Genomic DNA, 25,344 nt, shown 5'->3' on the forward strand with positions numbered 1-25,344 from the left:
GACTTCCTTACATACAAAACTAAAGACGTCATCAACACACATAAAACTTGTTTAATTTCCATGTTTAATTAGCAATTTTGGTTCTTTTACGCACAAATTTTCTTTTTTTAATATCTTTAATTCACATAATTAAAAAAAAAAAGATGATGCCAGTATTATCGCCAGGAGTTATTGGAACCCCTATAGCCAATTACCATCATTTGCTTTTTGCATACATGTTCTGGATTTCCAATTCAGCACCTATTTAATATACAGTAGCTTCATGTACTGTCATGTGGAAAACAGTTTCCGTTTTGTGTTTACGCAATTAAAACAGTTATTTATGAATGTTTTTAATGATCTTGAGGGTGAAAACATTACATCAGCGGGACATCATTATAATTATCCCTTGATCTCGACCCAATCCTTACCAAGCATTTGCAAAATCACCTCCCCTTAAAAAACTACCGCCGCACGTCCCAAGTCAGCCTTTAACATGTTTAAGAGACCCTGCAGAGAAGTCCATTGACCCCCGGCAGGAAAGCCTTGTCTGTTGTTTCTGAGACTGAAAAGGGTCCCTGCTTTTCCAGCAGGAGAAAGCTAAGCTGAGGAGTCGCAGATGGAAGAGAAACTAGCCTGGTCTTTGCTTGTTCATCTAAAAAAGAGGGTGTGGGAGTTCAGAGGAGGTGGATGAAATTGGGGAAATCAGCGGAGGAGTGTTCTGGGGGCGATGACGGACGGCCTTCACTCTGTCAGCTGGTCGTTGAGTGTGATAAATGAAGTTGAGGTAGAAATTCGGGGTTGGTGCATTCATAAAGCACACGGGCCGGCACTTTGAAATGTCAAATCTGATTCTGCTGTGGTTGAGCAGATGCTTACATAAGGCAGTTTGTTAAAACACAACGGGAGAAACCGCTCCACCAAGACTGAGGAGGCACAGAGGAACACCGGGCCTGGCAGCCAAGGCTGGTAATTCTGAGTACTCTGGTGCTGCAGAAGAAAATAATTGGAGCATGGTGTGCTGCTGTTTTTATAAATGGTTAACAAAGAGGACAGTTTTAGACATTGGCCTGAGTAAATCTTAAACTAAAACTTGTTTTCAGGTCATTTTTGTTTAATCATTTGGTAAGCAGAGGTTACTGATTGAAAATGGTGCTTACTATTTACATTCTCGCATAAACCACATTATTTTGATGTATTATGAAAATTGGCTAAAATAGTTCTTATGGTTTTGGGGAAAAGGACATTTTCTGAAAACAAGTACTGTGTGAAACATCTCGTGCTCAGTGGGACACATGTCAACACACTTCTCACAGAGATGGAGGATCTTTTTGAGTGTGTTTAAAAGTAAGTTAGATAATGACATTACAATAAATGTCAAGATTCCACATCATGAGAGACACGTCCTGTCGGCGGTATCATCCAAGGGGATTGTGTCAACAATGGAGCTCATTCCTTATAGAGAGTGCTTGTGGATTTCTGAATGGACACTGCATAGACATTCCAAAACCAAACACTAGCTAGTCAGATCAGGCTGAACTGTTCATTACAGCCATAACAAAGACGCTTTAGGAGGAGACATATAGCATTAGTGCTAAAATTCCTAAGTGGAAATTACGATGGGGAAATGGCCTCCCTACTTGAGGAAATGATAAACTTTATTTATCACTCTGTGATGAATAGATTATGTCCTGAAGTTCTTCTAGAGATGGAATGCTGGCTTAAACAAAGCACACACACACACACGCACACGCAAACTTCCTCTTAGTTGTCATCTGTAATCACTCTGTTATTTCGACGTAGAGGCCGTCTTTGTTGGCCCTATGGTGCAATATAGATATCAAGACCTGTCTATCCTCTCCCTCTCTCACAAACACACCAAGGCCTGCCCACTGTTCACCATGTCGTGCTGTTTTACAGACCCCTGCAGGAGCGGTTAAGTCCTGGCAGCTGCTTTCTACGTCTATCCTTCGCTGGCCTTCTCTCCTCTGTTAATCCATCATTTCTTTTTGTGCGTGTCTTTCACTGTCCTTCTCTCACTTTGTGAAACGTGAAGCCCCTTTCTCCAAATATTTCTTTTAAGATGGAGTTACAGAGTTTTGTTATGCCAGGCATCATTGCCGGGTCCCCTTGGTACAATCTGACTGCTTTGACATATCTGACCCTGACATCAGGCCGGACCCCTCCCTGTCTCTCTACAGCTAATGGCCACCACCTCTTGATGATTACCGCTGTTTGAGCATTAGGTTTGATTCCTTGCGATGTGTCATTGTTTTGCCTCTGTCCAGTTGAATCGTTCTTAGTTTTTCTCGTCATGTCACTGTATATTTTCTTGAAAAATACTGTGGATATTACTTTATTGCTAATCTGTTTCAACCCTGATTCAACATTTAGAATGTCACAAACGATAATCAAAGTGTCGTGTCTCATGTCATGATTGCACATTTAAAATATGTTCTACAGTATTTAATAGGGGTCTTCCCATCTGTGGGGAAGTTGTTGAATCATTGAAGGAACTGTGATCTCACTGCCTAATCTAATCCACATGCCCCATACCAGGACAGTTAACCCTCTTGTCATGAATTTTCATCATTGAGCTGGCGACTCGTCCTGGGTATTGCTTTGCCCATATCCGGGAATAGGCTCCAGAAAAACCTGTGACTCGTATTTCGAATAAGCGTTTGAAGGCAAGGTGATTGCACTTAACAAACATGTTAATCTGTTATTCTTAAATTACATACAGTGAATCCATTATACCAGGATAACTTAAGGTACATGTGTCAGACTCAATAGCCGGGGGCCAAATGTGGCCCACCACATCATTTTGTGTGGCCCGCGAGAGCATAAAGGGTCCGTGTCTAAAAATAAATAGGTCAAAAGTTTTGTTTGGGCGAAACTACATTTCCCACAATGCAGTAAGCCCATTTTAACAGTGACAAAAACATTTTGAACAAAGTAAATGTCCTAACTTGTTCTTGATCTTATTATTAAATATACCTTTATTCATTTGGAGAGTTTGATCATTGATTGATATACTTATTTGTCATAACCTGACAAATTTAAAGGATCTATGTCATAACATGGAAACAAGCAAAAATATTTTGTTATGTGCAACTGTAAGTTGAATAAGTAATACATTCAGTTATTTAACATTAAGGAGGAGTTTGTTTATTTTACATTACATTGAGTTACATTAGTTACATTTCTAAGTTACATATGTTCCTTTGAGGACAGCCATTATGCTAATGTGGCCCTCAGTGAAAATGAGTCTGACATCCCTGACTTAAGGTATTGTTGTTATTGTAATTATTGTTTTTGTTGTTATTGTTGTTTCTGTCATTATAGCGAACAAGGGAAACACTCAGCCACCACTGTGGGATGCTTGGAGATGCCCTGTACAAGGAAAACGATTTTGCTCTTATTATTGATGGGAAGACCCTGAAATATGCCCTCACATTTGGAGTGCGACAGTATTTCCTGGACCTCGCCCTGTCGTGTAAAGCTGTCATATGCTGCAGGTATGATTTACACCTGAAACAGCAAAATCACCCCTACACAATAAATTCCACTGACCAAAGGGAAATAATAAAGACAGTGTTCCTATATCAATGACATTTATGTACTAAGTCTGGTTCCACTTGAAATAACTAGCTGTAATGTTAAATATCAGCACTTGCATGCAGTATTGTGTTACTCAAATTGGGAAGTCATTTTCCTTTATCCGTCTTAATGCAAGAGGTCAGAAAGTTTGTTTTTGCTGAGATCGCTCATGATTTCACAAGAATTGAATGGCTTTGCAATCTGCTGTTTCTCTAAATAAGATGCATACGCTGTTAACTCGCATGCCATTAAACATACAAAGTCGATATTGTTATAGAATCTCATATTAAAAGTGAAATCATTTGACCATGTTCACTATGAGAAAGACAGGATTGAAAGACATCAAGTTAGATGTATTTAATTAGTTTAAGGGAAGATGAATCCCTTTGTCTATACAAGTCAATGAAATTGCTCATTTTCTGATCCAGTAGCCTTAAACTTAAATATGTTAAGAACTCTCGATTGTAAATGAACAAACTAAAGTTAACTCACATCTGGAATTTTGACTTAAAAAATATTTATATTGAACTGAAAACCTTTTGGCTCAAAGTTATTTTATGGCAGTATTTTGAAAAGTGTGCTATAAATGTAAATGGCAACTTTTCAACATTACGTTTGTACAGTGTTGACCTACCTAGCCCACATAAATAATAGGAACTACTTAAGTACTTAAGCAACCATGGCGGGGTCTGGGCCCAGAAGTTAGCACCATGTATTCAAAACAACAGCAAACCTTATGACTCAGCGCATTACGTCAAATTTTTATTTATTTTCCCCCCCCACCTCTACCTGACTTCGGCTTGTGCATACTCAGTGGGCACTAAGAGACACCAGGAGATGAATGAGGCCTCTTAAACCACAGAGAACATAAACATTAACAGTTTCACAGCTTAAAACAGACATGCAGTTTATGACATCATCTCTGGAGACTCTGTACAGTACACTACCCTCAATCCTCTGGTGCATGAAGAGGAAGTGCCTGTGTGAGAGGCTACAGACTTTCCTGTCAGTGAGGCTATAAAGTCTAGTTTGAAGACTTGTAAAAGAGTTAAAAGATACATCCTGTCCATCACATGATGATTGACTAGCAAGAAAACATCGCTGCCATTGGTGCATTTCAAATACATGAGTGCCCTCATTGAAATGTTTGTGCTTTACAGTTTTGTTCACACTGAACGCAAAAGTACTCGGGTTCATTTTGGTTGACTGGTGTCACTCTCACTGGCTTTGATCACATAAATGACATATTTTCAGAAGTTTTCACATTATCCGGCCTCCTCGCTGACATTTCCCTTCCTTTTCAACTTGAAGGAGTTTAAGCTTCACAGGCCATAGAGATATATTAAATATACCTGACTGACAAAGAAGTGGAGACTTTTTACTGGAACTCTAGACAGATATGCAGTTCCTTCTGTGTACCGGTGCATGGGGTCACTTGCAGCTGCTTTACCCAACAAGAGTGTGGCATTAAAAGTCTCACTGTCCTTCGCTAAAAAGAAGGAGTTAGCTAGAGCGGCATCAAAGATGTGAGTCTGCTTTGACTTTACTGAAGCATTCCTACTGCAGATTCAATTTTCATGTACGTTTTTCCTGAACAACCTGGCATTTGTTTGTCTCAAAGAAATCTCATGCAATAGAAGCCCCGGTGTTTATTTTTAGGGAGTTCACTCGGTTTAGCAAAACTGTCCCTGCAACTCAACTCTGCTGTTATCCAAATACAAAGGTTAACAGCTCTGGGTTGCCAATGCTAATTGCAAGATTCAATGTTCAATGTTCAGGCACATCCCAATTATACAGAAAAGCACTACAGACCATTTCTGATGCAAGTAGTCTCATGTCGGCCCTGAGCCTTGTCCATTCACTTCCATTTTTCTTACTGTATGACATACATGATCGCTCCCTCATTTTAATCGCTTGTTAACATAAATCAGGTTTTAATTTCATGAAATACCTATGGTGTAACATTCCATGTGCTGCTGCTTTCTTGTAGAGTATCTCCTCTTCAGAAGTCAGAGGTGGTGGAGATGGTAAAGAAGCAGGTGAAGGTGATCACTCTGGCCATTGGGGATGGGGCCAATGACGTGGGAATGATTCAGACAGCTCATGTTGGTGTGGGAATCTCAGGCAACGAGGGGCTGCAGGCAGCAAACTCCTCCGACTACTCTATTGCCCAGGCAAGCCAATCTTGGAGATAAACTAAAAATTCATATTCCACAAATTGTACTCTCTGTATTCCCTATAGACTCGAGGAAATTCTGATTCCACAAATTCAGATAACACATTTCTTTAAAGTCTAGAGTACAGTAATGTGTATCAATGATGACTTGGCTCATTGTTGTGACAATAGGCCATCTGTCTGCCAGCACATTAGCTTATACAGAGAAGTAGCAACACCTGTAGAACAGACATCTGATGACCCCCACTGTCAAGAAAACTAAACAGAAACAGATTCCACATACATAAAGACATTCTTATATCACAGTAACCAGAATGTCTGAATCTCTGCATTGACATAGGATACCCATAAGCAACAAAAGCAACAGATGTCCTGTATCATACCTCTGTTTTCATACGACACACCACTCACTGCATCATGTTTCTATTACAGCCACAGGGCTTCTAAGTATGAGAAAGCTTAAAACAGCAGTACACTCTTTGCCTCTGTATACATTCACCGTTTGAAATTGCCATTACCTTTAAAAGGGCGTCTCTTTCAAAGACTGGCCACCTTTGGTAATCCATTTAGGTTGTATCCCCCCAGCAAATGTAATTACGCCACCAGACGTCAAATGGTGTTTCTGTACATGAACTGTAATTTGCCAGCTGTAACTTAAGATCAATCCTTATAACATTTAGCATTTAAAGGCTCAGCATGGTCTGTCTACAGACTGATGAGGCTTTGGGCCTAGTCACCTATACTCTGTGTCTGTTGTCAGCTCGTGTCTGTGTTAACTGATGTTTGATCTGACCATTGAAGGGGTCAGACAAACTTGGGGCGCCACTGTGCTGTCATTTCACCAAAGACTACTGTGGTAATGTTGAAAGACACGAAGACCTTCAAATAAACAACCTTTCCTTCAGAGCTCTCCTTAGTGTAATCACATGTGGTAGCCAAAGACAGCATTTGAAGTATTTAAGTCATCTTAGGCCCAAATAGTGGTATAGTTCAGCTATTACATGATTCGCCAGGGACCAATAACCCTCAACATGAACACTGCCTCCATCATTTAATGATGGTAGAATCGTAGATTTGAAATTCCTGCAGTGTGTTGATGAAATCCTCCTCTACAACGCCTCATCAATCTTCTCTGCTGGCTAATGACAAAATACTGCTGTCTTTAATCTTGCATTTCCTGCTGTGTTCCAGCACTGATCACTGATTATGAGAAACCATTAAACAGAGTACAAGTACTGTACACAGTCTTTTGCTCTTCATTCATTCTTGTCATTTTCATCCCTTTACTCCTACGCAGTTCAAATACTTGAAGAATCTGCTCCTTGTCCACGGAGCCTGGAACTACAACCGTGTAGCCAAGTGTATCCTGTACTGTTTCTACAAGAATATTGTCCTCTACATCATTGAGGTATGTTTTACACTGCAGCTTCCAAGTTTCTTATTCAGATCTGAATGCAAAGCATTGATATTTTGATGATTGGGAAGAGGAAAAGATTTCTTGTTAGAGTTTCCATGTTTTTATTTCCTTTGGTATTTACCTGCCAGTTTGTACAGCTCCTGTCTGATTGGTTTGAAAAAGCAGGCTCCCACAAACACATGCTTGGTAATGAAGAAAAAATAGACATGATTAACTGAAGTGGCTTTAGGGAATTCTCACCAGTAAAGGCACTATTGCAATATACAGTATAATGTACATTGTATACAGTAAACATATAGATCATATAGACATATCCAATTTACCATGCAGTGTTTGTTTACAAGTGGGCAACAACAGAACAATGCAATATCATTGCAGCGATTTCATTGTGGTTGATTCTTAATTTAGTTTGTCACAAAAGTTGATTGGACTAGCATCTTCAGTATGTTGTTGGTATTTTTAAGCAATTTTTTGTTGAACACTAGCATTTGTTTACTGAATTAAAGGAAAATTAGAAACACATATAAACATTCATTTTAACCCAGTTCTTCAATTACTCACGTTTAACTGGACATCTATGCTCTTCATAGCCACCCAACTGAACTCCTTGTAAATTATTCAAGGTTGGGAATGTTCATGCATCGGTCTGTTGGTATTTGGTATGATGGAATTTGACAGACACCAGACATACTACTGATTGCAGGTTCAGACCTACAAGCAAAAATGGCAGACAGGTTAAGTGCTTCCTATTACCAGCAGGTTTATCACTTGGGTGCTCAGACGTTTTGAGCTACAGACGGCCACACCAAGTAGCAAGTTTAGCTTAACATTTTATAAGAAATCTAAATCTGAAGTTACTGCTGACTGTTAGATCATACTTTCACGCACATCAACTCAAATCAATCAATCAAAATTTATTTGTATAGCACTTAATCACATCAGCAGACATTTCGAAGCGCTTTACAGAGAAACCCAACAGAACCCTCCAGAGCAAGCATAAGCGACAGTGGCGGGGAAAAACTCCCTCATTGAGGAAGAAACTCCGGGCAGGACCCAGACTTTGGAGGGCGGTCATCCGCCTTGACCGGTTGGGTTGGAAAAAAATACAATTGAGATAGGGATGTTTCATGAATGTTCAAAAACAAAGAAATCAGTAATTTATGGGAGCTCATGATTTGTTATATTTGGATATTCTGAAATTTGGAGTGAAAGGAAAAAAAATATGGCTCCAAAAACATGCTAAATATAAAATAAAAAGATGGAAAACAAATCGTCCACAAACATATCTGCCTGAGTCATGTTAAATACATTTTCTTTGTCACTGTTGAGGACACTTTTTTTTTTTTAACTGTATGGGAAACCGGAGCACCCGGAGAAAACCAAACCAGAATTTCTGATGTTGTTAGTAGTAGATGTCAGATGCGTGCGTCCGCTATTGCAGATTAACATGTCTGTCTATCGGCGCCTCCTGGCTCGAGACTTCACAGATTTACGCCTGACCCTGCGGCGCTTGGGCATCTTCTTGATTTTGCGCCTGGCTGTACGCCTGGTTGAACTCTTGGTTCTACGCCTGGGCCTCCTGGATGTGGATCTGGACCTGCTTCTCCGTGTTGCTCTTCTTGCCATTTTTCTTGTCGGCTAAATTGTATGTACATATTGGGTGCACGTACTCATATTTATAGGCTTCCGACATCTGAGATGAAAGAACATTTACTGATAGATCAAAGCCACACTAATCATCTTTTATCTCACCTTGTGCTTTCAGTAGTTCTTCAAAATGACATACTGAAAATGCGTTTTCTTAGGTTTCTCTTTCTTTGCTGTAAACCATTACCTTTGAAGACGGATTTTGTTTTTGGTTCTTGAAGATGAAGACAATCATAATTGTCTCATGTTGCAAACATGTGTCTTGTCCAGCTGGGCCTGGAGGTTCTTGTTGAATTCCTTCATGAACTTAATTTTGTCCATATACTGTAGTTGTTTCTCTGAAGTACTAGTTTACCTCTTTCTTATCAACTTTGTCACATCTAGCTTTCTCTACTCTCAGTTGGTTTTCAGGTCTTGGATCTCTTTCTCCAGTCCAGCATTTTTTTTAACCCATGTCAACTTTGGCCAGCCTGAAAAGCTTAACTAATTCCATAAGTGATGCTGGTTTCATAGTGTCTTAAAGATACTGAGAGTCATATTGATCTCTCTTCAAACCTCCATCAGCAACAGACCTCTCTCTGCAAAGTCTATGGTCACCAGTCTGATGAGCTCATTAAAGCTTTGTAAATCTCTTTTTACAATGCTTTGATGAGCTTGTCAGCATATTTGGCTGATTCCAGTGTTTCTTTGTGTAGCTGAAATGTGACAATCCAGTGTTATTGTGTCTCTTTTGAATAAAATTACAAAACTAAATCTAATTTTCCGTCTTCATTCTTGCTTCAGGTGCAATTGCCTCCTTAAATAGTCGAAATTTTCCACGACATCTTGAAAGGCCGTCAGTCTGGACGGATGGTGAATTGACACATGGATTAAACCATGTTTCAAAAGGGAAGATGAGTGTTGTGGCTCAAGTAACTGGTTCGCTAGTGGTTTCAACTCATTAGATGCCATTTGCCATTTGATGTCTGTCTATCGGCGCCTTCTGGCCCGAGACTTCACAGCTTTACGCCTGACCCTGCGGCGCTTGGGCGTCTTCCTGATTTTGTGCCTGGCTGTACGCCTGGTTGAACTCTTGGTTCCACGCCTGCGCCTCCTGGATGTTGATCTGGACCTGCTTCTCTGTGTTGCTCTTCTTGCCATTTTTCTTGTAGAATAAATTATATGTACATATTGGGTATACGCACTCATATTTATAGACTTCCGACATCTGAGATGAAAGAACATTTACTGATAGATCAACACCACAGTAATAACCTTTCATCTCACCTTGTGCTTTCAGTAATCATTCAAAATGATATACTGTAGATAGCTTTTCTTAAGTTTTTCTCTTTCTTTACCTTTGAAGGCGATCAGTTTGTTTTTTGGTTCTTAAAGATGAAGACGATCATAATATCTCATGTTATAAAACATGAAACTTCTTCTGTGACTTGTCCAGTTGCGCCTGGAGCTTCTTGTTGATTTCCTTTATGAACTTAATTTTGTCCATGTAGTCGTGTCTGAATTACTACTTTAACTCTTTCTCTCTTCTCAAATTCGTCACATCTAGCTTTCTCCACCTTCAGTTGGTTTTTCAGGTCTAGAATCTTTTTCTCTAGCTCAGCATTCTTTTGCTCCATATCAGCTTTTGCCTCCTCAACCTGAAAAGCTTTACTGACTACAACCAAGGCAGTCAGAGACTGCAACATCTCGCGACACCCCTGAACTCAAAATTTTACCCTGACTTACTTTCAGGGTAGGTCAGGGTAAGTCACCAGATGTTGCAGTCTCTGAATTCAAAATCAAAGAATTGGTATATAAAAGCACTAGCTTTAATCTATGATCTTACTCACACTGGCCTTTTCCCTATTTTATTCAGTTCCTGACCTAGTTTTTTCAAGGTCAAGGTCATCATCTCATTTTCATAAGTCTTTCCACTTATGAATGCTGCTCTGAAATAAAAGAAAAAGTTATCCATAATTTTTGCTGGATCACAGCTCTTCTCTGAAACAGACCGGATCTCTTTTCAAAGCGGGTGTTTTTCTGCAGCTGGGACATAACGTCTATACTCTAGTTCTAGCTACAGGCCGAGCTTCCCTCCAGCACACCTTTTGTTCCCCCTCTAATAACATAACCCCCCACCCCCCACTTCACTTTTTCAAGGGATTCAAGTGTATAATAGGTCATTTTTTCACTCTTTGGCTGCCTCAGTATTTCAAATGTTCCTGTTTTGTAAGACCCTGACATTTAAGAACATAAGCAGCCCCGGGGTACGAGCAAAAGCTGCATTTGTTGCACTAATAGGTTTACTTTTGTGCTCGCATGTTTTTCTCGTCGACTCCCAGGCTTCCTTGCAAAGACAGAATCAAGGAAGTTGACGGGAATTTTAACTTTTTTGTTCACAGCGCCATTGTCTGATACAGTGTGTGCAACAATTTGAATACTAGGACCTGGAGACTCAGCGTTTAAGCCTCCTTTGGTATCCGTCTTTTTTCCACAGGGTCTTTGGTTCTTTTTAAAAGACAGGAGTAGGAGGGCGAAGGCTTCTGCAGCTATTGTGGAAGACATGAATGTGACTGCAATTTAGTTTAAGGGTCTTGGAACAATTGTGTGATAATTCAAGAGTTTCTGTGACTCACTGAGGGATAATTGTGAGTTACAAACTGTCACTCCAGGGGATGATGATGATTGACTGGCAGCAGGAACTGCTTTGCTTTCTGCATGCTGTTGATTGTGGTTAGTATTTCCTTTTCTTGTCAGGAAAAGAACAGTCAGACATGGTCATATTGAAATTCGAATGTACATTTAATTAAGAGGAACACATAATTACTCAATATCTTTTAAACAATTTGCCCCAATAATTAAAAAAAATTGAAATAGAATTCAAAACCTTTTTGAATGAATTATGCCACAGTAAAGCTAAGACTTTCCTTTCCAAATGAAGCCAAAGTAACTACATTCAAATGGCCGGTCCAGCTGGCCACTCATGTTTGATTGACACATTTTCGGGGTGCTACAGAAGGGGCTGATGGACAAGTGGTGTTTATGAGGCAATTACATGAAAGCTCTTTCAGTACGGCTCAGTGTGGTCAGAAACGCCTTGGAGTTTCAGAGTAAAGCATGCCGGCAGTTGTGCATTGAATGAAACCACAGAGGCCGTGTCTGGCATTGTGAGACAGCTTGTGTCTGTAGATCCACATATTTTCAGCACATTTAGTGGCTCCCTCTTTATGTCCCTCTGTATTCTTGGCTTGCTTTGTGTATGAATTCCATTAGCGATTCAGCAATACAAAGCTTAAGAGCATCAGGACCCGTATTGTTTAAGAAAAAAATGCCATACACCCCCAACTCTCCAAGCCATAGCTAGTTTTAGACAAGGCCGCACCTAAACAGTCTTGGAATCAATGATTTCTGATTCGCTGATGAATATGCAAGAAGTCTTCTTATCAGCTGGCTGCTGCCCAGTCTCCCTTTTCTCCACTCCGGCTTCCCTCCATTGCTGTTTTTCATGATGTTCAGTCAGGGAGAGAGGCCAACCACACCCCTTCGCTGAGTGGCACTCAATGAAGAGAAGAAGAAAAACGGGGGGAGAAAATCCTGCCTAGTACTTCCCCTAATGAGCAAATCAATGCATCTGTCCCTCAAGAGACGGCAAAGGGAGAAAGAGCGAGAATCTATTGGGACCCCAATGACCAGGCCAAAACACTCACACAGAAGCATTTACCACATACTATGAATAGGAACCTTTTAAAACTTAGCACAACGGCCCAAAGCCTCTCATTGGGTAGAGCTGTAATTAATTCAGCAGTTTGACCTACCCGCTCGCCCCTCGTTACCATTGCTTGAGCCACGCTAATAGCCGAACCTGCCTCATATCTTGGGATTCATCCACACATAACCAATAGCAACAGAATCTGAAACTATTTTCAGCAAGAGAAGACCCAAAACAAATCTTGCTGTCCCAGCAGATATACTGTGTAAGTCCTGATTCCTGTGCTTACAAAGCTACCTTGTCCCAAATCGCAGTAACATCACACGTCCGTTTGGAAACAGGCCCCTCTTGTAAAAGAAACAACATCATGGTAGAGTGCACCTGATGGGGCAGAGGGTGGGATCGGGGTTGAGTGGGTTTGGCAGAAAGGGGAGGTGACGGGAGGGGTCTGGGTTCACATACACAAACACAGACTTCGTCCATAGAAATCCAACCCCCCATCCTCCACCCCATCCCACAGAGGGAATGAAGATGGGGTGAGTTATGGGTTGACAGACATTCATTTTTATGCATGCTCTTATAAAGTTAAATGGGAATGGCCAAAGGAAGGTTGGTATTGGTCATATAGAATGTGGCAGTGGTGGGTGTGGCCCTCAAATTGGCTTTGTCCCAATCTGAATTTGCAGCAGTCCATGGCTCTCATAATAAAGTTAAATGAAGCGGTGAAATGATCACTAGGCTTGCCGAAGCACGGCACCCCGATACTGACTTGAAAGAGACTACTACGAAATATCAAACTGTAATGCAGTGAATTGCTCATGAATCAGTATTAATGTGCAAGACATTTTCTTGATTTAAAAATTCATTTTTATTATAAGTATTGTATTTTAACTACCATACTCTGCTTGAACACTAATGTAGTTCACTCAGAGTACAAGGCTTCTGTCCTGATCTTTGAAGCTATGTTTTGTTTTTGTAAGTATGACTAATCAAGAATCGGTGATAACCCTCATCTTCACCCAACATATGGAATGCGTTACCCCGTCTCCATTTCCGTACACAGTATATCAAAGTCCCCATCGTTCAGCCCCGGCTCTTCCCTGTAACTGCCTGCCTAGACCTTTCTGTCACCTACTTGTCTTCAGGTATTTCAAAGAGGGAAATAATAGGCTGGAAATATGTTTGTATGTTATCCAGTCAATGAATTCAGTTTACAATTTTCACTGTAAAAGGGGGGTTCTGGAGGTCTAGAATTTCCTGTTGTCACTCATTTGTTTTATATTTGGTCTGTTGTGGCCCCTCGCCTTTCCATGTGAAACCTGGCTAAGTTAGACTAATGACCTGTTGCTCACAGTTCAGCACTTCACACAAACCCATGTTAATTTTCAGGTAATTATGTCGCCTTTATTGTTTCTGTTTTTTTATTAACAAGAAATATTTCTTTCCACTTTACTCAAAATACACATTTTTACATCAGCCTTGCAATAATGGTATTTTTCATATTCTGTATCACTTTCTCCCTGATATCTGTCATCAGACAGTGAAGAATCTAGTATGATTTGAAAAAAATTGTTGCTGAACTTTGGACATGTAGAGCCTGTCTCAAATCTGACTCTGACCCTGACTGTCATTACTGGAAAGTTTATATTAAAAAAGGAATAGATAGATTTTGTGTTTTCACCATCTAGTTGGAGTGAAGCCTGCAGTCTGAAGTGAACCCTACGTATTTTGAACACTAAACCATTTTTTGTTATCTTGCTTCGTCAATGGAAATGACAAAGAATTGATAAAAAAATAACCACCAAAAATCTTTATTCTTCTGTTCTGTTTTCACTCTTTCTGTGACTCTGTCTCCCTTAGATCTGGTTCGCATTTGTCAATGGCTTCTCAGGTCAGATCCTGTTTGAGCGCTGGTGCATTGGTTTGTACAACGTGGTGAGTGTCAAGAACATTAAATCTCCAAAGAGTCCACTTTACTTTTCTAACCTGTCACTCTTTCACATAGAAATGATTTGCGGTTGTGCCCCAAACCAGGCCCATGTATTTTGTGACTATGTCATCAACATCTTGAACACTTTCTCCTTTATTAATGACCACTTGTCAAGTCCATATTCCCTCTGCTCCCTGACCTATGTATGGAATATGAAAAACAACGACTCTGCTTGCCCCAAAGAGTGTATTTAGCAAGAGTAGCTACATTTGAATTCTAAAAATGATGTAAAGAATGTAGCAGCAACTGAGCTTGCTGCTGATGTGGCGAGTCCCACAGGGCTCTACAATGGGACCATACCTAATGAACTCATATTTCATATCTGTCATGAATTAAGGAGGAGAATATTTTCAAATTCAAGTCTTATCTTTCATACCATACCATTAAGCCCATAAGGAATCGATATTTAATTTTAAATGGCTTTTCATTACTGACTCAATTCAGTAAACATCACTGAATGAGTGACGTGTCAAGTGAAAGCAATTTTGAGAGATATGTGCAATGTTCTTAATGTTGTTCAACTGACGAGAACATTCCCACACCCTTGCATTTCATAACAAATCACCACATTACAACCAGAGCTGTTTTGTAGGGCGTGAAAAGCTCCATACAGAAACTGGGGGAATTCCTGCAATTCAGGGCGACTCTGTAGGAGGCAGTGGACTGAATCCACCCCTTAATGGAGATCTGTTTGGGCCTGGCATTAAATAAGAAAAGAGTCCAGTGGAGCATGTCCTGTGGCCTGCTGGTGCTTCAGACTGAGGTCTCCAGATTACCACTCCAGATGGGCCTATAGGGAACTCACACCAACTGACCTGTTGAGCCAGCCAGACAATACCATCCCTCCTCTCAGAGCACCGCCATTACAACACTGAAGAAAATAAACTTGAGCTAGGGTTTAATACTTCCTTCTAAGCAAAAGCATTACAAATGTTAACTCGAGATAGGTTTTGTTTATGATATCTATGATACTCTCAAATAAAAAGTGTGAAAGAATCCAATTGAGTGGAATGAATTAGCAATCATTTTTTCAATTTTGGTGTGTGAGTTGCATTGTCCATAATGTCTATAGCACTAATAAGAACCCACAAAATGCTCATGCATTTAAAAGTGTTTTTTCTGTTTTATGTTACAATCTGATGTCATTAAATGTGGATGAAAGCTCTAATCACTCTAAATTAAAAATTGTGATTATTAGTTTTTAGGAAATTTAAATATTTTTATGAAAAATAATAGAATCTGTGTTTTTGGTTTACCAGCTTATGTCTGTGTGTGTGCTTTTTTTCCCACTTATGCAGATATTTACTGCTCTGCCTCCTCTCACTCTGGGAATATTTGAGCGATCCTGCAGGAAAGAAAACATGCTGAAATATCCAGAACTCTACAAAACTTCCCAAAATGCTATGGGCTTTAACACCAAGGTAACAGTATCCTATATGTATGTTATTTCTTTCAGGTGGTTGAGCCTCATTGTCGGTAACATAATGATCTCTCCTGCTTATCCAGAGTCAGTGCAATATTCTAAACAAATGTCCTTTAGGTTTTCAGAAACTAGTATACATATATACAGGTATATAATGTATGTCAGTTTTCCAAATCTATGATTGCTGTGTTGCACAACCTAATTTGCAATGTACTTTTTGCACCCCATTATATTTTGGAGGCTCATGTTGTCGTCTTGTTCCTCCGGGCATCAAATTTCCCAGTGTCCTGGAAGCTGCCGTCAGAGGGTCTCCAGTTGTCTCTCGGTTTGGCCTGGTCTGACCTATTTTGTATGTCCATTAGCTTTCCCCTGCTGCTAATAAAGATGTATCCTCTTCTCTCCATGCTGCTCCAAAGCTATGGGCCCTCCTCACAGGCGTGGTGACCTGGTTAGCGCCGCATAGAGGTGGATTAAAGACTGATTGGCCATGGTGGTCTGGGGCAAGGAAGGTCAGATAGGCCGGGGCTTCAGCAGAAAAAGGGAACAAAGAGTGTGCTGTCATTATGTGACACCATTTGTTGTGGAAAATTATGCAATTTGTTTAAGTAAGGGAGTTATTTGTTTTCAGAGCAAAGCTGTCAGATTGAATTCATCCCATTTAGGACCACACTCAGTGTTTGAAATAACAACAGCATTTTCATCTCCATTTTTATTCTTTTCAATGTCTACAGTCGTGTTTTCTGTTGGACTGAGAAAGGTTCACATTGAGTCACATTGAGACCTTTATACAGTATGTCTACTGTTGTATGTGAAATTCTTCTGAATTTTCCAAAAGCAATGGAGACAGATATTTCTTACCCTGTAGTGTGCAGGTGTCATTCTCTTACCCCATTGTTAATTCAGTGATGGTAGACTTATATAAACTCACCTAAAGTTTACTCAAACCTATGCATTATTTGAAAAAGGTAAATGTAGGCTTATTAAAACTATTATCACATTATGATCAAAATAACCAACTGCTGGATTTGGCTCCTTCAGATATCTCTGCAGCTGAATCCTGTCCAGGGCAAGGGTTTGCACATTTTCCCTACTTAAACTTGCAAGGAAATTCAGTTACATTGACAGTGCAATCCTTCTTGTAGCTAATTTAACATTTATCTGAAATGATTTATCAAGTTGGGTAAATTCAGCATATGCTGGATTATGTTATATTTTGTGGTCAGACTCCAAAATATGATTTTTTTTAGCCGTTGAAAATAGAAAAATTGCTTAAAAATTATTGCAAACCCATTACTTTGCCCCACCTGTTTCCTTTCCCTCGTACCTCTGGTCTTACAAGATAATCAATTTTAATTCATCACACTTGGCAGTGGAAAACATTTTTTACTTTTGTTAGCCTAACTAATGTCAGATCTATGTTATTATCAGCCTGTCTCTGGATCTCCGAGAGCTATTTCTTCAAAATTACAAAACCGTGATATTTATAAATTCACTCAAAATAAATACATATCATGCGAGTTGTGTAATTGAATCCATTGCTTGCTATGGCCTGAATTGTTACGTTATGAAAGCTGAAGTTATCTGTTGGTAAAATGAACACACTCCATACAAAATAAGTCCAATCTGTGATCTACAGATTCATTTACAGGCTGTATCTTCAGATCTTGATTCTCTAAATCATTTAGTAGATAAAAATTATTAGTCTACTAACTGTTGATTCAATTGTCCAAAACTTTGGTTGAAGTCTGTTGTAGGGTGGATTTTCCCTACATTAAATTAACTGTAGGGTGCCAAAAAAGGGTCACAAAAGTATGCGTTTGATAGAAGCAAATGAACCTCAATTTTGTTTAGGCCACATTTTCCAAGACCCATAAATGATGACTCGGCCAGGTCAGCAGGTTGTTTTTGCTGGCTCGTCCACTCTTTTCCCCAGATATTTTTCCTTGCAGCTGGCCCGAGGCGAGGCGAGAAAATCCTGCAGGAATTTGGCCCCTCAAAGCTTGTCTTTTTGCACGCCTGGCTCTTTTGTACACAAAAGATACTGTCTTTGTGAATTAAAGCTGTTTGTGTTGTTGAGGTGAGAGAAGGGAGTGACTGGGGGTGTTAGAAACTCGAGGCGTGGCTTAAAACCCGTTGCCTGTTCTCTTTTAATTACATATTCCCAACACTTGAGTCACTCAAAAAAAACGGTATAAATAAATCTCAATGCAGTCATAGCAATATCTGCAATCTACCATCATCACCTCTTATACTTCATGCTCTTCTATTTTTTACTTTAGTAAAGAAAGGACAGGAAGCAGATGGGCAGTTCAAGAAATTGTTGGCTCAATATTAATTCCTGGCTTTCATATTTTTTTTCTCATTAAACTATGAGTTCCAAAAAGGACAGAATAATTTCAGGACAGACCTGGTATTGATTTAAAGGAGATCCAGAACAACGTCCTTAGATACAAGGGAAAGAAAGAGCATGGTGATTGGATGGGTGCATGGAAGGATCTTATAGTGATAAATAATTATGAACATTTATTGATTTTATTAGCATTTTGTTATTGTGAAAGTGAATTTTTTATTCATATGTCTTCACGGTGTTTGGGAGTAGTTGAGGCAGAGGCTGAGCCAAGCTTGTCAGTGGGAGGCTAATTGGCATGAATGTAACGTCAGGGATGATTCAGTCCACATTTCAGCACAGAGATAGCGGCGCAAGGCTTGGTTTTGGCCAGCCCTCACTCAGTTTATCAGGTTTTGTGTGCACAGTGGATGGGTGAGGTAATCCTGGAGGGGGTTGGCTGTTGTGGAACATTGTTTAGTCAATTGAAGAAGGTGAGTAGGTCGTGCCATTGAAGCCAAGGTGAACTTTTAGAACTGGAGATGTTTTCAGTCACTGCTCTCTCTTCTGGTTTACTATCCACTTCTTTGTCAATAATTTTGTCAGTATATAATTAAAATATTTACACATTGTGAAAGAGTGCTAATAGTTCCTCTAAATTAATACAAACCAATGGAAATCCTGAAAAATTCTCACTTTTCAGGGTGACCGGCCTGTCTTGAATAAGGCGTCTTTCATATTTCAGTGACAGATTTGCTGAACTTGTTAAAACGGGTGTTTATTAAGAAAGTGAGCACTGAGGTTTTTATCTGCCAAGAGCCAATGATTAAAAAGAGGCCAAAGACTGAAATATGTTTTTTTTTCTGTTTGTTTTTTTTTTTTTCCCCCCGTCAGCTGTTTACTCTCTGGCCTTGACAAATTTTCAGCTCGCAGCGTTAACGCCAACGTCTGGGCCGGGATGGGAGAGGAAAAGGGGGCACAAATGTTATGTTTTTTTGGATAATAGATTTCATGGCTGTTACACGGTACATTGCCCATTAGTGCTTTGTTTGGCACTAGCCTTGAATAATGTAAATTTGAAACAAGGTGGTTTTGGTGTGGGAGTATTGAATTAAAAACCTCATCCAAAGTCTGCGTGCTTACGCACACAGACACACACGGTCTGCGGTCCACAGCATGATTTTCCTGGCCCTCAATAATAGCCATGAAAACAGTTTAATCTCTGTCAGGCTTGTCAGTCTCCATGTGTGTGTTTCTGTACTCATTTCTGCTTGTTTAGGAGCCCTTGTCATTTATTTTTACACCAGGTAAAACTCTCACATGAAAAGCGCCGAAACCAAATGAAATAATAAAAGAGGAAACGCTCACGCTGGCAGGCCGCATATTAACGTTGTATTTTCTTTTCATGGAGGTGAGGACATGCATTTTATAGTTGCTAATGCTGCTTTTTTTTTATTTGAATCCGTCACATGTGGTGTGAAAAAACATTAGTTCAGACTTACTCTCTGACGTTTTCCACTTGCTTTTCACTATTCGTTTGACGCACTCACACACAGCAGCCTCTCTCTCCCCATAACACACACACACACACACACACACAGAGGATATACAACGTGTCTGTCAGCGGGGTGGCCATTCAGCACAGAGGCCCCGACAAAACCGCCACTTACCCTAGCGCTGGGCTGGCACAAAGGGCCTGGGTCAGGGGTCACTTGGAAGGCTGGAGCTCACCGCACCCTTTTCTCATGCTTTTTCTTTCTCTCCCTCTCACTCTCTCTTCTTGGAATCTCTCACCGCCTCCATACCCCCCACTCCTCTCTTCCGCCTCCATCCGTCTCCCCTCTATTTTGCAGGTCTTCTGGGCCCATTGTCTGAATGGGCTCTTCCACTCCGTCATCCTCTTCTGGTTCCCCCTTAAAGCCTTCCAGCATGGTAAGTAGCTCCCAGAGACTCCACCACAACTCTCTTGTTGGATAAAGAGGGAGGACAGTGGAACTCACATACTTTGTCATAATTAGGGCTCTCTTCAACCATCATGAATTGCAAACATGTGTGTGCTCCTCCAAGAGTGACACACACTAACAAGCCTATGTCTGTGTTTGCATGTCATGTGTGCACACATGCTGACATATTTTTTGCAGTTATTCTCACTTTCATCATTACTTCAGACATCTCGCATAGAAATTTTCCAGGTGTTTCCAGACAATTCATCTTTTTATCCAAAGAGCTCATCGCTCTTTTTGTCGGAGTAAATAAATTTAAATTGACTTCACAGAAATTGTATTTAGCCATGAATCAGTCATGCATATTTGTGCATGTTAAGATGCAGGGTTTCTGTGTGTGTGTGTGTGTGTGTGTGTGTGTGTGTGTGTGTGTGTGTGTGTGTGTGTGTGTGTGTGTGTGTGTGTGTGTGTGTGTGTGTGTGTGTGTGTGTGTGTGTGTGTGTGTGTGTGTGTGTGTGTGTGTGTGTGTGTGTGTGTGTGTGTGTGTGTGACAGAATGGGGATCTTTGAGTCAGTAAGTCTTAGCTGGCCAGAGCAGAGGACCACACAAGCTCGGGCTTGCTTTCCAAACAAAGGCACCAAGCCCCTTCATTCTGACTGACAGGCTGTCAGCAAAGCCTCAGTGTACATGAACATGTGATCAGATGAAAGTGAAGGAAGCTTTTCTTTCATTCTTTTTCTCTCTCTCTCTTTGTCTCCCATTCTTTCTTTCTTGGCAGTTGCGTATGACTAATATTTAATCCTGAGCCTGCGGCCAAATTCATAAAGTCAGTTTGAAACATATCTGTGTGGTTTTAATGAATTATTATGTGAATTTTTTAAAATTTCCTTTACCTTCCGTCCTAGTTAGTCTTTTTTGCTATTTGAATTCTGATGTAATGGTAAAAAAAACCAAATGCACAAGAAACAACCAGTTATATTGCAAATTCACAGAAATAATTTTTTTACATATATAACTGCGTGTAAATTTTTCAGTCTTACTGATGACCTTTCTGTCTAATATTTGTGAAGGGCACCATTAACTTTCTATCCCCTCTCAAATGGTAATAAAGGAAGCAACATTTGACTGTGGTTTTCCGAGTGAGTGTTTTACTCCAAAGTTCAGTCTGAGATGTATTCAAAGTAGAATCCAGTGTGCTCTCTGGTTGTTTACACCTTGGATCACCTAAAGGAATTCTGCATGAAACCCAAGAGCAAATGGCTTTCGACCTAACGTCTCTTGTTGTTGATTCCCTTCACAGATACGGTTTTTGGCAATGGAAGAACTCCAGACTATCTCCTCTTAGGGAACATGGTTTACACAGTGAGTGCAAAATTCTTCTTCAGTTTTTCTCAGTGTTTCTGCTGTGCTAAGCAGTTCTCAGACAAGTCTTATCCAGTTTCTGTGAATAAACATTATTTGTTCTTTATTGTCCCTTCGATTTGGTCTGCTGAGCTTTTTCTGTTTTACACTACACAAGCAGCACGACTGTGTGATGCATCTGCCCTGACATTAAATAGCGCTGTAGTAGCACATTCTTGGTTTAATGTTGGTGTGATTTCTGTGTCCTTAGTTTGTGGTGATCACAGTTTGTCTTAAAGCTGGCTTGGAGACTGCGTCCTGGACCATGGTGAGTTGATCACTGGTGCCAATCTTCTCATGCTTCCTTCCAGTTCCTCCATTTTATATGACCACCGGTGTTTGTGAAACCTTTCACAACCTGTTCCTATTTCCAGTTTTCTTTATGGTTTGTTTCCACTGCACTTGTAACTATAAACCCAGCGTATTTAAATCTACCTTAAATTTTATTCCCAATTTAGAAAAATAAAACATGGCAGAAAACAATATATGTTGGTTTAAGTATATATACCGGTAGGTTAATTGTAATGATGCTTAAATCCAGAGGTTAATCACTTTGACTTGCCTTAATATCTTCTGATTTTCCACTTACAGTTCAGCCACATTGCCATCTGGGGAAGCATCAGCCTGTGGGTGGTGTTTTTCATTATCTACTCCTCATTGTGGCCCCTCATCCCTCTGGCTCCCGACATGTCAGGAGAGGTAATCAGGCTAGCATGTGCTCATACACATACTTACTCTTCTACACTATCTCTCTGTGTCTCACAGCGGCTTCCAAAATAAAACGTCTGCTATGACCGTATATCACTGACAAACCGGCAGAGACTCATTATTCATTTCCCACAGATGTTTGTGGGGTTTTAAACTTGCCACAGATCTTTGTAAGGAGAGCCAGAGGGGTACAAACCGTCAGACCTCTGGCTTGTGTTGCATAATGATTTAATTGAGCCAATTAGCCCAGTGTTTGTGTTATATCACCCTCCCTGGGATCTGAGTATCCACAGGTGACACTGAAACTGTGGAGTAGTGTTACAGTGAAGATCTGTGTTTGATGTGCATGCCGATATCCAAGAATGACCCTACTCTTCACTAACTAAATATAGAATGACCTTTAAAATGTTAAAAACCGTTGCATTCACTTGTTAGACATTGTTCAGTTTTTAGTTATTTGCATGTGCATACTGGTTTTTTGGGTCACCACAGGTGGCTAATGGGAACCTTTCAAGCACAGTTGACATTTCTCAATGCATTCTGGGCAAGGGAATGAGGCCCCCTTTCATTAGAGAACAAGAACACAGTAGGATGTTATTTAATGTAAAAGTCTGTTGCTACAAGGGATGCAGTCAAAGAAAATGTTTATGCTGGACTCCTTACCCATGTGTGTCTTGTTTGAGACAAGTTTCTGGTAATCGGAGATTTAGTGAACATTTTAATTCATTCATTAGAGCGCCGTTTGATTGTTTCCGGGAGTTCATTTCTTTGCCTTAGTTTTAGTAATCAGAGGTGTTATTGGATAGGAAAACTTGAAATGCGTGAATGTTGGGAATATTCAGCTAAAAGTGTGAACAGCAGCTTTTAACTACCGATTCTCAATCACAACTCTGTCTTGTTTTAAAGTGAAGAATTAGGAAATAAGAGCATACAGCCCATCCCAAAAGGTAAGCAAATACAATATATGTGTGCACGGTTAAAATTTAAGACTGATGTCTATACAAACAAACTTAATCGATTGGTTTCCTTGAAGATTAAAGGCTCCGTTTGTTTGGATCAAATGAGATTAAACATGAATTTCAATTAATGTTTTATTATTCGTTATACAATGATGTAAAACAACTCACTGATGTATCTGTCCCTTAAATCATCCAGTAGCGGCCATTTAAAACAAATACGTCCAACATTTACTTATCATCAAATTATATTTCACTTTTTCTATTTTTGCAAAAAAACCAACAGGCTTTGTATCTTTGATATCTGGAGTCACTGACGCCTCTGCATCTGTGTAACAAAATATATTTCGACTAGCACACGACAAATGACACACACGTGTTAGCTGCCCACGTGCAAAAACAGTTTCTTCAGTTGCACACACACACACACACACATTGGGTCTTTCAGTCCCCATCTGTGAAGTCCTTTGCTTTCATCCACGCCCTGCAGCTCTCCAGCAAAGACAGTAATGGTGTCCTGTGGGTACTCGGTAACCTTATGCCCCTGCCCCAACTCTTGGATGCCAGTACATCATCATCAAACACGGACACATCTCTCCGAAACCTGAGAAGGCATCAGAGACACTTGTAACCTCTGAAGAGCCGGATTACTCTCAATCCTGCCGAAGCCACTAATTTCCCCACCACCTTCTCCACAAGTACTTGAATCCTATTTTTGTTCCTGTTTGCCCTTCCACCTATTTTCTTTTTCTTGTTGCGTCATCTTTTTTAATTTGTGACTTTCTTCTTAACCCCCCACCCCCAGCCCCAAACTGTCAGTTGAAAACTGCCCAAGGGCCAACAACCTAACAGACACCAGCACTCCATTCTCCTCCTGTTTCTGCTCTCACTCACTGCCCGTCTCACTGTCTTTAACAGAAGAAGCTAAACAGCGCTCGGCTTCATGTGAACACATTCATCAACGTCAGGCCGAATGTTCAATGGAAGATTGACTAGACAGGTGCAAGGTCCACTCTCAAAGCACACACACATAGTGCCTTTTAGACGTTCTCCCAAACTGGTTCATCCCATCTGTGCTTCATAAATCTGACAGAGATATCAAAAGAAAATGCCAGATTACTGTGTTGAAATGTTGTAATCTCCCACTCTGAGAGTCTTAGCTTCACCTCAGGAGACATCTCATGTAGGCCCTGATACACCGAGCTGCTAACGTTCCTCCGCTATCACTGCAGCTGGCCTCGGTACAGTTTATCCCTTCTATCTGTGCTTATCAGACACACCTTTTCTACTTCCTATTTCTGCATCGACTGTAGAGCCCTCTCAGCCAGACTCCACCATTGTCGTCATCACATCACATGGAATTCACACTTGACACGTGTGCATCAGATTCTTACCCTGTTTCAACTCAGCGATAAGAAACCTTTTCCCAGAAAGCTATCATTTGTCCAGAGAGGTTTGTTGATCCATAGCGAGTCAGAAATGTAAGCAGCACTCCATGCCAGCCTGTGAGATGTTGATGGGATTAAAAGCCGAAATGAAAGTTATGACCAGAGAAACAGATTGAATTATTCATCTCTCTTCGGAGAAAAATGGCAGACTTGTTTAAATGTAAGGGCAGGCTAAGGGGATCCAAATATTTTACTTTTCAGCAGCAGAAATGAAAAAAGTGACTTGCTATAAGACTTTGATACAATTTGGAATTGATTTTGCTAACTATAACTAAAAATCCTGAAGACATAAACTTTTAAAGCAAGTCTTGTGTATCCATTTATTTATTTGGTACTTTCCGCACATTGACTTATTATTTTTTACTGCTTTTTTAAGGTTTGAGCTGTATGATCACTGAAATCTGTGAGCCATTAAGTTGTTGGTTTTTTTTTGTTTTTCAGACCTGAGGAGTCATTCTTTGGGTGAGGACAGGTTTAGTTATGGTGATTAAAAATGCTCCTGATTCTTAAAACACGTTGAAGGAATTCCTGACCTGTGTTCATCACTGCTGTTGATTTAGCTCCTCAGTGGTGCTTGTGGTGCTTATGGAATCTGTCTGTTCCTTCTTTAAGACTCATGAGCGTGTCTTATGGGAGGTTTTG

The 25,344-nt window shown here is 40.2% G+C and overlaps 1 protein-coding gene across 8 annotated transcripts in view; it reads left to right on the top strand.

The window, feature by feature from the left end:
- The window catches only part of atp8a1 (ATPase phospholipid transporting 8A1), an 88,827-nt gene that overhangs the window by 52,636 nt on the left and 10,847 nt on the right, over window positions 1–25,344 (top strand). For all 8 annotated transcript variants that reach the window (XM_068324984.1, XM_068324980.1, XM_068324983.1 and 5 more), the window contains 9 exons: window positions 3,325–3,497; window positions 5,570–5,753; window positions 7,053–7,163; window positions 14,368–14,442; window positions 15,796–15,918; window positions 20,100–20,178; window positions 21,490–21,551; window positions 21,802–21,858; window positions 22,182–22,289. In XM_068324984.1, coding sequence (XP_068181085.1) covers window positions 3,325–3,497; window positions 5,570–5,753; window positions 7,053–7,163; window positions 14,368–14,442; window positions 15,796–15,918; window positions 20,100–20,178; window positions 21,490–21,551; window positions 21,802–21,858; window positions 22,182–22,289 — 972 coding nt within the window. The remainder of the gene's footprint in view (window positions 1–3,324; window positions 3,498–5,569; window positions 5,754–7,052; window positions 7,164–14,367; window positions 14,443–15,795; window positions 15,919–20,099; window positions 20,179–21,489; window positions 21,552–21,801; window positions 21,859–22,181; window positions 22,290–25,344) is intronic.

Source organism: Antennarius striatus, chromosome 10 (assembly GCF_040054535.1).
Source record: "Antennarius striatus isolate MH-2024 chromosome 10, ASM4005453v1, whole genome shotgun sequence".
NCBI lineage: Eukaryota > Metazoa > Chordata > Actinopteri > Lophiiformes > Antennariidae > Antennarius > Antennarius striatus.